This window comes from Felis catus, chromosome F1, assembly GCF_018350175.1.
Source record: "Felis catus isolate Fca126 chromosome F1, F.catus_Fca126_mat1.0, whole genome shotgun sequence".
NCBI classification, from domain to species: domain Eukaryota; kingdom Metazoa; phylum Chordata; class Mammalia; order Carnivora; family Felidae; genus Felis; species Felis catus.
Window position 1 is genome coordinate 13,660,908 of NC_058384.1, and position 17,489 is coordinate 13,678,396.

A 17,489-nucleotide genomic window follows, 5' to 3' on the forward strand; every position below is an offset into this window, starting at 1 on the left:
TGATGGCACCTTCTGAGGTACATCTGCTCTGCTTTGGAAGCCACTGTTTTTGAATACTAAACACCTTGAAAGCATTAGGGCCTAGATTAGATTTTCACTGCTCTTTTAGTGTGTCTTGTTACTTTATTAAATTTAGAAGTGTGCCTATTTTGATTTCACTGTGTTCCATTTTCAGGTTTTTTTCTTATTCCTTTTTTTTTTCCTTTTAATTTCGGTGCTGAATTCCAAAGTGGTGTTTGTTTCTTTGTTCTAATTGAATTTCTTATCTCTCTCCATACCAGATGTTGCTTGTTGGAGAGATGGTGGGAAGTCTGCTGGCTCACCTTTAACATCTGACCAAGATGAAAAGCCCTCTGGGCAGGATGAAAGCACAGCTGGAACATCAGAACAAAGTGACATCCTCAAAGTGGTGGAAAAGAGGATAGCTTGTGGCCCTCCACAGGCTAAACTGAACGGGCAGCAGCCTGCTCTGGCTTCCCAGTACAGGGCTATGATGCCTCCTTACGTAAGTATCGTCGAAGAAGCAGGCCATTAAATTAGAGGCTTTTTTTTTTTTTAATTTTTTTTTCAACGTTTATTTATTTTTGGGACAGAGAGAGACAGAGCATGAACGAGGGAGGGGCAGAGAGAGAGGGAGACACAGAATCGGAAACAGGCTCCAGGCTCTGAGCCATCAGCCCAGAGCCCGACGTGGGGCTCGAACTCACGGACCGCGAGATCGTGACCTGGCTGAAGTCGGACGCTTAACCGACTGCGCCACCCAGGCGCCCCTAAATTAGAGGCTTTTGATCTGGGTTCCAAGGAGAGAATTAAAATGGGGAAAAGTTTTGGTTTTTATTTGCATTAACATCTAACTAAAATTTAGCGTTTTCCTTGATTTATGAATGCAGGAAATAAATCACAGAGGTATCAGGAGTACCCTAGTTTTTCTCGTAAATAGGGATCGTAGGTATTTTCATATCACATCATATTGTTTTGGATATAGCAAAATAATTATACTCAGCCACACTTAAAGGTAGTTAGTAGGGGCACCTGGATGGCTCAGTCAGTTAAGCCTCTGGCTTCAGCTCAGGTCATGATCTCATGGTTAGGGAGATCGAGCCCCTCATCCAGCTGTGCCTTGATGCTGTGGAGCCTGTTTGGGATTCTCTTTCTCTCCCTCTCTCTGCCCCTTTCCCTCTCCACTCAAAATAAATAAATAAACTTAAAAAAAAAAAATAAGTTATTAGACCACATGGGTAGACTCACTGGTTATGTAATGAATCACATACATTACCATATCTCAGATTGGTTTTTTTTTAAACATTGTAGTAACAACATTTTAATATAATTGTTTTCTTTCATAGTACTCTGTGTTTTAGATAATGCTTTTCAAACATTTCTATGAGAAGTTCATAGGATTCATCAGACTGCCTACAGGGTTTGTCCATGGCACAAAAAAGTTAATATGTGCTTTGTTCTAAAGTTTTTATTGGTAAACACACTTTATATTTTTTAACTTTTCATTATAGAATATTTTGAACATATGCAAAAACAGAAATAATAGTACAGTGACCCTCCCCCTTATTCCATACCTCCTGTCCATCTTAAGTATTTATCAACTTGTGGTCTGTTTCACCTATTTCCCACCACCTCAGATTACTGAAGCAAATTCCAGATACTTCATTTCATCTATGTGTATTTTATGTTGGATTTTAAAACAGAAAGACCAGGAGGAAAATCCACAATGGCACTATCACACCTAAAAAGAAAGTTTCTAAAAACATCGAGTCAGTGTTCTAATTTCCCTGATTGTCTTATAATTACGATCTAGATAACATCTGTTCTTTGAAATTGGTTCATATTTTTCTTAGGAATCTTCTTATCTTTGGTTACTTCTTATCCTCCCTCTCTTAAGATTTTTTTTGGAGCTTATTTGTTACTATTTATTTTGTTACCTGTGGAGTTTTTATAGTCTGGATTCTGCCGATTCTATTTTTGTAGTTTTATTTAATATATACTTCTGATCCATATATTCCTATAAATTAAAATTTAGATTTGGTGCCTTTACACATCTGTTTGTTCCCAGCTTCCTATGAAATGTTATGGCAGTTTACATGTGCCCAAGTAAATAAACTAACATTTTTCAGGGGACCATTAGTCTCAAAAAGAATAATAGTCTGGTTCTTACATTTATTATTTTATATATATATATATACATATATATGTATGTATGTATATATATGTATGTATGTATGTGTATATATATATGTATGTATGTATATGTGTGTGTGTGTGTGTGTGTATATATATATATATATATATATATATATATATATAAAATGTTTGTTTATTTTTGAGAGCGACAGCGCAAGCAGAGGAGGGGCAGAGAGAGAGGGAGACACAAAATCTGAAACAGGCTCCAGGCTCTGAGCTGTCAGCATAGAGCCCGATGCAGGGCTTGAACTCACAAACTACGAGATTATGACCTGAGCCGAAGTCGGACACTTAACCAACTGAGCCACCTAGGCGCCCTATATTTATTTTTATTATGACTTAATTCCTAAGTATTCATGTACTAAATATCCATATTTGTTCATATTTTCTGATTCTTTGTATTATGTGACCATTCTAGGAATGTCTAAATATAATTGCTTGTTAAATTAGTTTTTAATTTGCATGCATGATAAAAATGAGTCTCGTATGCTAACCTGGCCTTGAAAAATTATTTACACCAGGCTACTTGTCTCCTGTAGTTTGTAAATTCTGCTTCCAGAGACCCCTGAATTTTCCGGCGTGGGGGTAGAATTGGAGAAGGGAAAGTAAAAGGGGAGAGCATGTGGCCTTTGTGCCCAGTTTCATCAACCATTTTGTTTGAATAATGTCTTCCACTAATTAACAAAAACAAAAAGCTTTTAAAACCATAACTATAGGGGTGCCTGGGTGGCTCAGTTGTTTAAGTGTCCCAACTTCAAATCAGGTCATCATCTCGCAGTTCGTGAGTTCAAGCCCCACATCAGGCTCTGTGCTTACAGCCTGGAGCCTGATTTGGGTTCTTTCTCTCTCTCTCTCTCTCTCTCTCTCTCTCTCTCTGCCCCTCCTTGCTTGTGCGTGCGCATGCTCGCTCCATCCCTCTCTCTCTCTCTCTCTCTCAAAAATAAACATAAAAAATAATTACTATATATTGAGAATTTAAAGATTGTTTATACACTTAATTTTGTGGCACATTCCTAAATTTTAAACATTTAATACCACATGAAATTAATCTCTATGCCTGACTAATTAGCAGAAGAGAGATCTAATAAAACTTTACCTATGAACATTTGCCTCCAGCAGTGTTTTCACTAACTTCAGTACAGGATGATGTAACTGAAAATTCTCCAGAGTATTCCCCAGACAAAAAGCTTTCCATTTGAGCTTCAGCTGCTGTGCTTAACTTAATTAACTTTGCTCTAACCCTCCTTAGAAATTTCTTCTTTGGACAACGTGATCATATAAACATAGCCTTTCTTCAAGTACAAAGTAATTTCTGCACCTAACTTTTTTTTTTTTTTTTTTAAGAAAAGCTAATATGTCTCAGAATATAGATTATATATTTTAAGGTAATACAGTCTGTTTGCCTGCCTCTCTCTTTATCTCTCTTTCTTCCTCTTTTCTTTCTTATAAATATTTTGACCTGGTTATAAGCACCCCTTGACATCTTATCTTCCTTTTCATATCATAAGATAAATCCCTCATGATGTATCTTCATAATCTATCTTATAACTTTTCCTAAACTTAGCTTTCAAATCCAAGTTCCCATAGAGAGCATCATCTTTGGGCCTCAGTTTGTGATGACTATCTATATAATAACTTGAATCAAAATTCACCTATGTCCTACCCATAGAAAATCTCCCAACTAGCTCCCTACCCACCTCCTCCCTCACTCTCTTGGGTTGTGGATGATATTTTTATCTGAACGGAGTTTCCCTTTACCAAGAAATCTGCCTTCAATAAATCTACTCCATTGCAGTGAACTCTCACATTGTTTCCTTTCAAATATTTCAACTTGGTTAAGGCTTTGCAATTCTCTGGAGTGCATGCATGTTGTCTTTTTAGGTTTTTTGTGTCAGTATATAATTATTTATGTAATTTTGTTAATGGGATTAACAGAAGCTCTTTGTAGGATATGTCCCTAGTTACTACCTTTATTTGTAAAGCCTTGGTGCAAGCAGTAGTCTTACAGATGGCTTATTGTTAAGGGTGAATGATGATTTATATACTAGCCGATAAAACTGATTTTTCACAGTATAGTTTATTTTAACCTTTCTTTCTATGAATTATAATCTCTGGTTTAGGTAGAGTGATCTTTATGTATATATACATATCTTTATGTACACGCACATATATATATATAACTTGGTTAAAAAAATTTATCAATTTTGTTTCCTTCATACAGATGTTTCAGCAGTATCCGAGGATGGCTTATCCTCCTCTTCATGGTCCTCTGAGGTTTCCGCCTTCTTTATCTGAAACGAACAAGTAAGGCTATTAAATGATTAAAGTTGCCAAGGCACATACGCTCATTAAGATTTTCTGTAGTTTGAGTGAGTTGTGATGATTGATTCATTATTTTGATCTCACAGTACAATTTCCAGGAACAAATAATTGACCTTTATAAGACAGAACACAAATGCTTTATTCTTCTAAAATGTTAATTGACATAAGATTCTGAAAACTGGAAATCATCACAAAGATGTGACACTTACATTTATCCCTTTTCTTTCCATGATATTAATGATCTCCCATTTTCTCCACCCCCCTTTTTTTGCCAAGCGTAAGACTTGAGCATTTTTATTAATGATGATTTTTCTTAAAATTCTTCATTTTGATATTAGTGTGTCTTAGCCATATTATTCTTTAACATATTTATTGTATTTTAAATATTTTTGGTGAGCCCACTGTCTAATATTAAATACTTACAAAAAAACTGTATCAAATATTGTCCTAAATTTACATATATACATTAGAAATTTCTCATACACATGCCAGTGCAAAATATTTTGTGTATATCGGTGTGGAAAACATTAATGTTGAATTAAAATGAAATTCCAGTCTTTTCATATTTACCTAATTTAGAAGCATTAAAACTTTGTATCCTTTCCCCTCATCACCTTTTGTTCATTAGAGGCCTTCGAGGAAGGGGCCCGCCTCCTTCATGGGCCTCTGAGCCTGAACGCCCCTCCATCCTTAGCGCATCAGAACTAAAGGAGCTTGATAAATTTGATAACCTCGATGCTGAAGCTGATGAAGGTTGGGCAGGTAAGAGGCAAAATTAATTAAGCATTTTTAGTTTTTAGATGTTTTTAAACAGTCAGTCTAAGTTTTCTTTAATTTAATAGGTGCTCAGATGGAAGTAGATTATACAGAACAGCTGAATTTCAGCGATGACGATGAGCAAGGAAGTAGTAGCCCTAAAGAAAATAGCAGGTAAGCTGTTGTGATACCTTCCGCAAGCAACAGTATGAATTCATTGATACAACATCCATTCATGCAGAGAGGCTTCATTAATAGGTATTTATTCTTTTTGTATAAGTTTTCTACATTCTACTCCAAGAATATACTGACTGGGAAGGTGACTAACAAGCCAAAAAATTTTTTTAAAGTACAGCTAATGAAGGAATTAAACTTTGATGTTTCTAAATAAAATACATATTTAGAAAAAAAGATGTTTAGTCGGAGGTGCTTAGAAAGACAGCATCAGGGACCATTTCCAACTTGTTACTTGCTCGAACTGATTCATATTTCCAGAATTGGAGAAAAATAACTTGGGTTACTACAGCTGCTTTAATCAAGTCTTTGATTTTTTTTTTTTTTTTTTTTTTTAATTTCAAGCAGCATTTCAGTTTAGACAATGAGAGCTTTTACTCTCTTCTCTAACATAGGGGCATCACAGTCAGAAATATATGGGTTATGTAACATAAAAATCAGGCTCTTAAAATATAAGGAGCTTGCATGCACATGTTGGTATAGTTTTTTAGCCATGGCGTTATGATACACTCCTGTTTCATGATCAGTTGTGAGCTGCCTGGAACTTGTGATTTTAAAAAATGCCATAGTTTGACTTATCTCTTTCATTAAATCAGAGTAAACTAGAATACAGGTATTAATTAATTATAATATTTTTTGGTTACATTTATTATTATTTTTTTTAATTAAAAAAAAAAATGTTTATTTTGAGAGAGAGAGACATGGAGACACAGAATCTGAAGCAGGCTCCAGGCTCTGAGCTGTCAGCATAGAGCTGGACACAAGGCCCAGACTCACAAACTGAGAGATCATGACCTGAGCCAAAGTCGGACCCTTAACCAACTGAGCCACCCAGTCACCCCTGTTTGGTTGCATTTAGATGAGAGAGACTTTTGGGGTGGAGGTGATAGAAAATGGTGGGATTATAATTCATTTGCCAGGTTATATTTCAAGTTGTATGTGCGTATTTGACAACTACTCTACTGTACTTTATACCTTGTGGTGATAAACTGGGCAAGCCCAGTTACTAACACATTAGAGATCTATTAAAGATACACGGTATATGTTTACGGATTGAATGAATTAGCACCACCAGGTCACAAAACGATCTCATTCTTTGATATACTCCCCTGTCTCACACTAAAACCATAGGAAACAGTCTTTTTTATATAGATAAAATGCTTTTACTTATGGTCTAGTCTATCCACTTAACTTTTTTATTTCATCTGGATTTTTGATTCCTCAGTGAGGATCAAGGTTCAAAAGCCTCTGAAAACACTGAAAACCGAAAAGAAGCAGATGAAGCTTGCAACACTAAATCGTCTTCTCAGATACCTGCCCAGCCGTCAGTATCAAAAGGTCCCTACGGGAAGGGACCCTCATTTAATCAGGTTTGTTGAACTCAGGATCCTTGTCACTGCATATGCTTTGGTTGAATTAATCTTGTAATTATGAAGTTGGAAGAAGAATTAGGAAAAGGAAACTATATTTTGTCTTGAATAGTTTAGATCTAAACCATAATTTTTTTGCATTTTAACAGGAATTGTTAATATAGTAGCTAAAATTATCAAGTAGAAACTAAAGTTTAACTTCTTTTCCCTTATAACAGCTTGGCCGTATCAAAGTGGAGGGATAAACTGTTTTTCCAAACTAACATTGCTAAGTGCTTTATGCTTTACTAAATACTTGGTAAATCCTAGTCAGTATTCATGTGAAATAGTATGCGGAATAGGGAAATAACACATAAGGAGTAGAGAATTCTATTAAGTGTGAGTCATTTTGAAGAACATTGTTAAAGGAAATATGTGGGTAAACAGATACACTTGATCCTACTTCGAGACATAGCAAAAAATGCATTGTAAGCTGGGAATAATAAAGGGCTATCATCCAGAGAGTCACTTAACTCATAATGTACTCAGCATGTATTTGTTGAATTCATATGCAACCTATGGAGGATCTGGTCCCTTCAAGGAGGTAGAAGTAGGTAGTTAACAGTCTCTGTAAAACAAAGAGAAAAGACATCAGACATTGGTTGCAATACAGTGTGATAAGTGGCATGACAGCGTACATAATGAGCTCTTAGAGAATTCTCTGGAAAAGATTTTGCAGAAGACTTGGTACTTGAAGTGAGAATTAGCCAGTAAACAAAGGGAAGAGAGACATGTCAAGCAATGGTAACATGTTCAGAGTAAAGGAGCATGAGAAAGCTTGGCACATTCTAGAAGTCCCCAGTAATTTGATACAGGAGGGGAGTTGGAGAGCTGTGTAACAGTTGATAAGTGTATGCTATACAAGGAAGCTTGAATTTTATTCTGCTTTAAATTAATCAGTTACAATTTTAATGTACATCCAACTTAGCATATAGTGCAACAGTGATTTTAGGAGTAGATTCCAGTGATTCATCCCCTGTGTATAACCAGTGCTCATCCCAACAGGTGTCTTTCTTAATGCCCCTTACCCATTTAGCCCATCCTCCTGAATTTGATTCTTAAGGCAGTGGTTAGCCATTGGGGAGTAAATTTGTGAATTCTTAAAAAGGATTTTTCAAGTTTTTTTTTTGTTCTGTTTCTAATAAAATTCGTGTTTTGTGTGATTTTTAACTTACTGGCTTAACATGGAGAGTGATAGTTGTAAGAATAGAGGAATGTCCTATGCCATATCTTGATGTCTTGATGTTTTGTGTGTGTTTGTGACACTGATGCATGTATTAGCAAGTGAATAGTCTGTGTGTCATATTTAGTTCTGATATGTTTTAGATGTTTCTTTTCTTTAGGTAAATCGCATACATTTAGTTTGTCATTAGGAAAAAAATTCAGAAAAAGAAAAGGGCTAACATAAATAAAGTGATAAAATTGGAGGCATACTTCATAGCCACATCACTTGTGGTAGAATTTTAGAATTTATACACTAAAATTCTTCTTTCTGCAAAGTTCATTTGAGGTTCTAATCATATTAAAGTGGCAAAGTGATTTTATAGAATATAAAGTTATTTTGCAGTGAGTAGTGTATTTTTATTGAAAAAGAGAAAAGGATGAAAATGGCTTACTTTTTGCAATCTTGTAGTCCTGAAAAAATTATAGTATGTTCAGAAATATTTCCAGTAGATATCTTTTATGTGATTAGTTTGTAATTGTCCTCATCTTTATAATAGGAACGTGGACCGTCTTCACACCTGCCGCCACCTCCAAAATTGCTTGCACAACAGGTAAATCTTAAACTCTTCTTAATGGTCTGTATGAATTATTTGATTTTACTTATTTTAATGGTAAGATTTCAGTGTATGTTTCTTATGTATAACTTTTATGAAACAATTACAGATTTTACCTTGTTAGCTCTCACCGTATCTTCTTCCTCTTTTTTCTGCTACTCTTCATTCTCAACTAATAAGCATGCTCCTAATTTCACTAAGAAATGAGAAGCAACCATTTTCCCTTTTCAGTGCCCTTCCTGTCCTCACTACTAAGCACAGCCCTTCTACTTGTTCCCTTGATCCCCTCTTCTGTCACTTACTGGTAATATTGTCCCTCATCTTAAAAAAACTGTTAAGAAAATCACCCATCCTTTGACTCTCACTGCCCTCCATCTCCTTGTAGTTTCTACCCCATTTCCCTGTTTTCCTTCATGGCAAAATTGTCTTAGTGAGTAATTTACACTTAATATCTTCACTTTCTCATTAACCCTTAACAGTCAAGCTTTTTCATCTATCGCTATACCTTTGAAACTATTATTATGAAGGTCGGTAGTGATTTCCATCTTGCTGAATCCACTTCTCTTGTCTTCATTTTACTTAATCTCCGTAGCTCTTGACAAGGTTAACCTCTCCATCCTTCTTGAAAGACTTTTTTTTTTAACTTTTGAGCCATCACACTATTTTGTTCTCTTCAATTTGTATTTCTTCTGGGCCTTTAGTATCTTTGGGTGTTGGAGGGTTAAGGGCTGTGTTCTCATTCCTTTCTCTAGCCATATCCTTTCCCTGGGGGATCTCATCTATGTGCTGGGGGTACTCAGATACATGTATCTATAGCCCTTAAAGCTCTACCCTAACTTTAAGAATCATGTATTTAGTGATCAATTCAGCATCACCACTTGGATTTCTGATAGGTATGTCCAAACTGTAACAACTGTAATAACACCCCCCACCCCCATATACACGTACGGCCCTGCTTCTTCCCTGGGCCTCCCATCTTAGGTAATGGCATTATCATTTACCCATTTGCTCAGGTTGAAACCTAGAAGTCACTCACAAATTGTCTTTCTTCTTTATCATACATCCAGCCTATATGTATCAGCAAATTATGGCATCCCTATCTTTGGAATATATTCCTACACTGAGTACTCACTACTGTCTGTTATATTTCATTTGAACTACCACAGTAGGTTCCTAATAGGTCTTATTTTCCACTCCTGTTGCCTGCTTACCTGCCACCCCCATCCTAAATTCTATAGAAGATATAATCCTTGAGAACTATATATGTTAGATCAGTGATTTCTTGCTTAGGTCCTTCCAGTGGTCTTTAAGGTCTCTGTCTACTCTCCTGATCTTACTTACTTTTCTCTCTGTTCTTGCCGCACACGGTTTATTGAAGCACCGAAAACATACATTTTATTTGCTGTTCCCTCTAACTAGAGGAATGTTTTCCAGAGGTTCTTCTTCTGACCAAAATCTTTGCTCAGGTGTGACCACTTTAGAGGCCTTCCGTGATCACCCTATGTGATAGGTATATCTACCACAACCGTCACCATCATCTTCACCAGTCATTTTCCTTTGAACCACTGACTGCTCTTTATAGTATTTTTATATACACACAAGCTAAAACTAACCTCTAGAGGAAAATGTAGAAGAAAGTCTTTAAACTTGGGCCAACAAAGATGGTCTTAGATAAGACGCAGGATGCATGAATTAGAAAAAAATAATGTCAGACTTTGAAAAACATCTCTAAGACAATGAAAAAATATGTCCTACAAAATATTAATAATACATTTGACCAAGAACGTGTACTGGGATATATTTAAAACAAAACCCTTTATAACTAATAATAAGACAAATAGCCCAACAAGATGATTCGAACGTTCACTTCACAAAACAAGATCTACAGATGGCCAATAACCACATGAAAAGATGTTCAGTTTTTTGTTTTGTTTTTTTTTCTTTTTGAGAGCGAGTGTGCAAGCAGGAGAGGGGCAAAGGAACAGAAAGAGAGATCATCTTAAGAAGTCTCCACGCCCAACGCAGGGCTCGATCTTACAATCGTGAGATCATGACTTGAGCTGAAATCAAGAGTAGGATGCCTAATCAACTGAGCCACCCAGGCGCCTCAAGATGTTCAGTATCTTTTACCACCAGGGAAATGCAAATTAAAACCCCAGTGAGATTTTATTATGGATCCAAAATTTAAAAGGCTGGTGACATGAAATGTCGGTGAGGGTATAAAGCAGCTAGCACCCTCGTATGTTGCTGGCGGGGCTGTAAAACTTTGTAATCACTTTGAAAAACATTTTGATAGTATCTTATGTAGTGAAACACATACATAACACTTGACTCTGGCAGATTCACTCCTTGGTATTTATCCAAGAGAAATGAAAACACATACATTTACACAAAGACTTAGGCATGAATGTCCATAGCTGTTTATTCATAGTTAAAAAGTTAGAAGCAGTCCACGTGTCTGTCCCACATGAAGTGATGTGCCTATGATAGAATACTGTCCAGTAATAGAATGGACCAAATTACTGATAGACACCTCAAAACTATCATCCTGAGCACAAGAAGCCAGACACGAAAGAAAATATAACTTGATATATCCATATATATGAAACTCTAGGAAAGATAAAACTGCTCTATGCTGCAAGAAGTAGACCAGTGGTTTTTGGGGGTCAGGGGCACTGTACTGACAGAGGAGTGAAGAAATGTTCTGTCTCTTTTTTTTTTTAAGTGTTTATTTTATTTATTTTAATTTTTTAATGTTTGTTTATTTTTGAGAGAGCACAAGCAGGGGAGGGGCAGAGAGAGAGGGAGACGCAGAATCCGAAGCAGGCTCCAGGCTGAGTTGTCAGCACAGAGCCTGACGCGGGGCTCAAACTCATGAACTGTGAGATCATGACCTGAGCTGAAGTTGGACGCTCAACCCAGTGAGCCCCCCGAGGCGCCCCAGTGTTTATTTTTTAGAGAGTGTATGTACAAGTGGGGGAGGGGCAGAGAGAGAGGGACAGAGGATCCGAAGCGGGCTCTATGCTGACAGCAAAGAGAGCCCAGTGTGAGGCTCGAACACTTAAACCGTGAGATCATGACCTGAGCTGAAGTCGGACACTTAACCAACTGAACCACCCATGCACCCCAGAAATGCTGTGTGTCTTGATCGGGACAGTAGTTACACAAGTGTATCATTTGTCCCTACTCCTCCGACCTGCATTTAAAATATGTGCCTCACATTTTATGTGAATTCTACTTCAATGAAGTTGCTTTTTAAAAAATGATTGTTCTTTAAGTTTGCTGTGTGAAGTAGGTACTTTTGTATAATTTTATGTTTGAAGCTTCTCTGAGCTGGAGATGAAGTAACTAAACACCAGAAAGATAAAGTGGTTTGCCTAAGTCAGCACTGTTAGTAAATGATAGAGTCTGGATCATATTTTTTTATATAGCCCAGTGTTTTTGTCGTACTATTATTTTCTCGTTTGTGAGGATTCCGACTGGTTACATGGTTTTTAAGGTTTCTTTCCCCTACTAGGTACTAAAATCAGTATTTTTAAGACAATTTTTTTTTAGCTCCTTAATATTTCAGACTTTCAGGTGCTCTTTTTATTTCGCTTATTTCTGCATAGTTGCTGGCAGTGACTGTAGTGGTTTTAGAACACATCGATTGAAACGTAAATCATTAAAACATAAAAATCTCTCACGTGATCTCCCACATTTCACTATGGGTTCTAGGTATGCATTTCTAGATCTTTCAGTTTAAAGGGAGAAAATTCTGTCTGTGCAGGCTGATTTCTAGGAATCTTCCCTCCTTTGACATGTCAGCAGTAGGGGGGGGTCTCGACCTCTTCTTCACCTAGCGTCTCTGGGTGTGTTTTTTTCCCTGTAATGGTACCTTTATATTCTCGGGGCTCATGTGACACAGTTTTGCATCTTTATGGACTTTTCTCCCTCCTTAGGCATTCCATCTCTGACAGTTGGTGCTCTGAAAAGTGCTCACATTCTAAATTTCCTTTGTGTCTAAATTTAGATTTTGAAATTCATGTTGTGACAGCTTCTAATTTTATTCAACAAATTCTGAGTGAGCAGTAATGTCTGCCACAATAAATAGGTGCATGCGCAGTAAATGTTAGATGGCTAGATTAATTATTCTGGTCTTAGTTTGGGGAATTATCTGAATTTAATATTTTTCCCATGTTGCTTCTTGTTTGCATTTTAATGTGGGTGTCTTATCAGGAATAGTTGTGACATTTTGTGGAGTTTTTCCTGCCCCCTTCATGTCAGAAGTCCAGTGTTGGTCGGAAATAGATTTGTCATATTCACCTGATAATTTATCATAATGTTGCAGCATCCTCCTCCAGACCGACAGGCAGTACCTGGAAGACCAGGCCCTTTCCCCCCCAAGCAGCAAGTACCGGATGAAGATGAAATATGGAAGCAAAGAAGAAGACAGCAGTCAGAACTTTCTGCCGCAGTGGAACGTGCTCGGAAACGGCGCGAAGAGGAAGAGCGAAGAATGGAAGAGCAAAGGAAGGCAGCGTGTGCAGAGAAACTGAAACGGTTGGATGAAAAGCTTGGCATAGTGGACAAACAGCCATCTCCAGAGGAGATTAGAGAAAGGGAGCGAGAAAAAGAAAGAGAGCGCGAGAAAGAACTTGAAAAAGAACAGGAACGGGAGCGAGAGAAGGAGAGGGAAAAAGAAAGGGAGAGGCAACAGGAGAAGGAGAAAGAACTGGAGAGAGAGCAGGAAAAACAGAGAGAAATGGAAAAGGAAAGAAAGCAAGAAAAAGAGAAAGAACTGGAACGGCAGCAGGAAAAGGAAAAAGAACTGCAAAAGATCAAGGAACAGGAAAAAGAATGTGAGTTGGAGAAGAAAGAAAGGGAGAAAGTGGAGGAGAAAATCGAACACAAAGAACCTACTTTAGAGCCTGTGGTAGAGAAACCAGAAAGTGAAAACACCTGTAGTAAAGGTATGCTAGTCTTGTTTGTTCTTATAGAAACTTACGAGGCTTCATATTACCTCTGGTGTGGATGTTTGTGTATTTTTTTTAAGTTTATTTATTTTGGAGACAGAATCCCAAGCAGGCTCCACACTGTCAGCTCAGAGCCTGGCATGGGGCTTGAACTCATAAACATGGTCCACAACTAAGAGTCAGATGTTTAACCACCTGAGCCACCCAGACACCCCTGTGTATTTTTAATACAGGTCTGTAATCCAGATGAGAGAGATTGAGTTTTTTTTTTAAATAGAAGTTGAATTGTATTGGATACTTTATTATCCTTTTTTCCTCAGTTTGTTTTATTATGGTAAAATATATGTAACATAAAATTTACCATCTTAACAATTTTTAGCTGTACAGTTTAGTGGTATTAAATACATTCATAGTGTTGTGCAGCCATCACCACCATCCATCCATCTCCAGAATTCTTTGCATCTTGTAAAACTGAAACTCTGTACTATTAAACAGCAGTTCCCTATTCACCTTTCTCTTCAGCCCCTGGCAACCCCTATTCTGATTTCTGTCTCTATGATGTTGACTGTTCTCAGTGCCTCAGGTGCACAAAACTCTACAGTATTTGTCTTTTTTGTGATGGGCTTATTTCACTTAGCATAATGTCTTCAAGGTTCTTCCATATTAAAGCTTATTGCAGAATTTTCTTCCTCTTTAAGGCTATAATCTATTACCTATATATACCACATTTTGTTTATCTCTTTATCTGTTGATGGACACTTTGGTTGATCCCATATTTTACCTATTTTGAATACTCCTGTGAATGTGAGTATACAAATACCTTGTTGAGACCCTGCTTTCATTTCTTTTGATTATATACTCAGAAGTGGAATTGCTGTATTATCTGGGAATTCTATTTTTAATTTTTGGAGGAACTACTATACTGTTTTTCACATCAAATGCACCATTTTATATTCCCACCAACAGTGTACAAGGGTTCCAGTTTCTCCATGTCCTTGCCAACATCTATTACTTTCTGGGATTTTTTTGATAGTAGCCTTCTAATGAGTATGAGGTGGTATCTCATTGTAGTTTCGCCGTGCCTTTTCCCAGTTAGTGATGCCACGTATTATTATCTTTTCGTGTGTGTGTTGGCCAGTTGTATATCTTTGGAGAAATGTTCAAGTCATTTGTCCATTTTTGAATCAGATTGTTAAGTTTTAGGAGTTGGCTATACATTCTAAATGTTAATCCCTTATCAGATATGTGATATGGCAATATCATCTCCCTTTACATAGGTTGCCTTTTCACTCTGGATATTCTTTTCATGCAAAAACCTTTAAAATTTTCATGAAATCCGTCTATTTTTTTGTTGTCTCTGCCTTTGGCGTGAAGTCTAAGAAGTCATGGCCAAATCTAATATGAAGCTTTTGCTGTGTTTTCTTCTAAGGGTTTTATAGCTTTGTCTTAAATTTACATCTTTGACCTATTTTGAGTTCAGTTTTGTACATTTTGTTAGGTAAGGGTACAGCTTTACTCATTTGCATGTGGATATTCAGTTTTCCCAGTACCATTTGCTGAAAAGACTATTCTTTCCCCCCATTGAATGGTCTTGGCAGCCTTTTCTAAAATCATTCAACCATGTATGCGATGGTTTATTTTGGGGTCTCAATTCTTTCCCATTGGCCTTTCTGCCTGACTTTATGCTAGTATCATACTGTTTTTACTACTGTATGCTTTTATTTTTATTTTATTTCAAAGAGAGAGAGAGAACATGTGAGCAGGAGAGAGGGGCAGAGGGAGGAAAGAGAAAATCTTAAGCAGGCTTCATGCTCAGGATGGAGTCCATCAAACCCATGACCCTGGGATCTTGACCTGAGCCAAAATCAAGAGTAAGACACTTGGGGCCCCTGGGTGGCTCAGTTGGTTAAGCATATGACACTTGATTTTAGCTCAGGTCATGATCTCATGATTTGTGGGGTTGAGCCCCATGTCATGCTGATAGCACAGAGCCTGCTTGGGATTCTCTCCCTCCCTCTGCCTTCCTCTCCCCTGCTCATGCTCACATGGGAGTGCTCTCTCTTTTCTCTCTTAAAATAAACAAACATATAAAAAAGCAGTCAGACACTTACCTGACTGAGCCACCCAGGCACCCCTCTAGTATACTTTTAGATCCAGGTATGTGAGTCTTCCATCTTTATTACCTTTTTTTTCATGATGGTTTTGGCTATCCTGGGTTCCCTGAGATTCTATGTGAATTTTAGGATGGGTGTTTCTACTTCTGTAAAGAATGCCATTAAGATTTTGAGAGTAGGTTGCTTTGGGTGGTATTGATAATGTTAACAATGCTAAGTCTTCCAATCTGTGAACATGGGATGTGTTTCCATTTATGTCTACTTTAATTTCTTTAAGCAATATTTTGTAGTTTTCATTGTGCAAATCTTTCACCTCCATGCTTCATTTAAGCATTTTATATTTTTTGATGCTATTATAAATGGAATTGTTTTCGTAATTTCTTTTTTAGGTCATACGTTATTAGTATACTAGGGACTACAAAGTTTATGTTTTTAGGAATTTGTTCATTTCATCTTGGTTATCCTATTTTGGTATATAGCTGCCCATAATACTCTCATAATCCTTTTTGTTTCTGTAGAATTGGTAGTAATGTCCCAGTTTCTATTTCTGATTTTAATAAGTTGAATCTTCCTAGTTAAAGGTTTATCAATTTTGTTGACCTTTTCAAAGAACCCACTATTTAGCTGCATTAGTTTTCTCAATTTTTCTATTCTCGTTGTGGATGTCTGTGTTGATCCTTTATTTCCTTTCTTCTAGTAACCTTGGGTTTACTTTATTCTTATTCTCTTCCCTTACATTGTAATACTAGGTTTTGGATTGAAGATCTTTTTTTTAATGTAAGCATTTATACCAATCAATATCCCCCCTTTACACCACTTTTGCCATGTCCTGTGTGCTTTGGTATGTTGTGGTTTTGTTTTCATTCACATCTTAAGTATCTTCTAATTTCCATTGTCATTTATTCTTCAACATCTTAGTTGATTAAGAGTGTGTTGTTTAGGGGCACTTGGCTGGCTCAGTTAGTAGAACATGGCAACTGTTTCTTGGTCTCAGGGTCATGAATTCGAGCCACATATTGGGCATGGAACCTACTTAAAAAAAAGTGTGTTGTCTAATTTCCACAGATCTGTGACTTTTCTTGTTTCACTTCTCTTTTTGATTTCTAACTTCATCTCATTGTAGTCAGAGAAAATACTTCATATGAGAGTTATCATTTTAAGTCTTTCAACAGTTGATTGATTTGTGGCCTAACATAGGGTCTATCTTGGAAAATGTCTTACGTGCACTTGAAAAGAATGTGTTGACTGTTTGTTAGAGTGTTCTGTAGATCTGGTAGATCTGGTTGGTTTATTGTGTTTAGTCCTTGGTTTCCTAACTTGCCTTCTGTCTGGTTATTCTATTCATTATTGAGTGTCCAAATGTAAATGTAGAGCAGTCTGTTTATCCCTTCAACTATTTCAGTATTTTACTTCATATATTTTCATGGCCTGTTGTTAGAGACACACACATGTATTAAATATGTGTAAATATTTGTAATTGCTATATCTTGCTGCATTGAACCTTTGTATGTAATATCCTTTGTCTTGTAAAACTTATTTCAAAGCCAGTCTTGTCTGATACTAGTATAGCCACCTTGATCTTTTGGTTACTATTTCTATGGAATATCTTTGTTCATACTTTCATTTTCAATCCCTTTTTGTCCTTGGATCTTAAGTGAGTTTCTTACAGATAACATATAGTTAGATCATGTATGTTTATCCTTTTTTGACAATCTCAGTCTTTTG

The 17,489-nt window shown here is 36.8% G+C and overlaps 1 protein-coding gene across 4 annotated transcripts in view; it reads left to right on the forward strand.

The window, feature by feature from the left end:
* The window catches only part of PRRC2C (proline rich coiled-coil 2C), a 96,976-nt gene that overhangs the window by 33,125 nt on the left and 46,362 nt on the right, over positions 1-17,489 (forward strand). For all 4 annotated transcript variants that reach the window (XM_045049203.1, XM_045049205.1, XM_045049204.1 and 1 more), the window contains exons 6-12: positions 282-505; positions 4,418-4,500; positions 5,147-5,280; positions 5,361-5,448; positions 6,734-6,878; positions 8,639-8,692; positions 13,026-13,647. In XM_045049203.1, the coding sequence (XP_044905138.1) occupies positions 282-505; positions 4,418-4,500; positions 5,147-5,280; positions 5,361-5,448; positions 6,734-6,878; positions 8,639-8,692; positions 13,026-13,647 (1,350 nt within the window). The remainder of the gene's footprint in view (positions 1-281; positions 506-4,417; positions 4,501-5,146; positions 5,281-5,360; positions 5,449-6,733; positions 6,879-8,638; positions 8,693-13,025; positions 13,648-17,489) is intronic.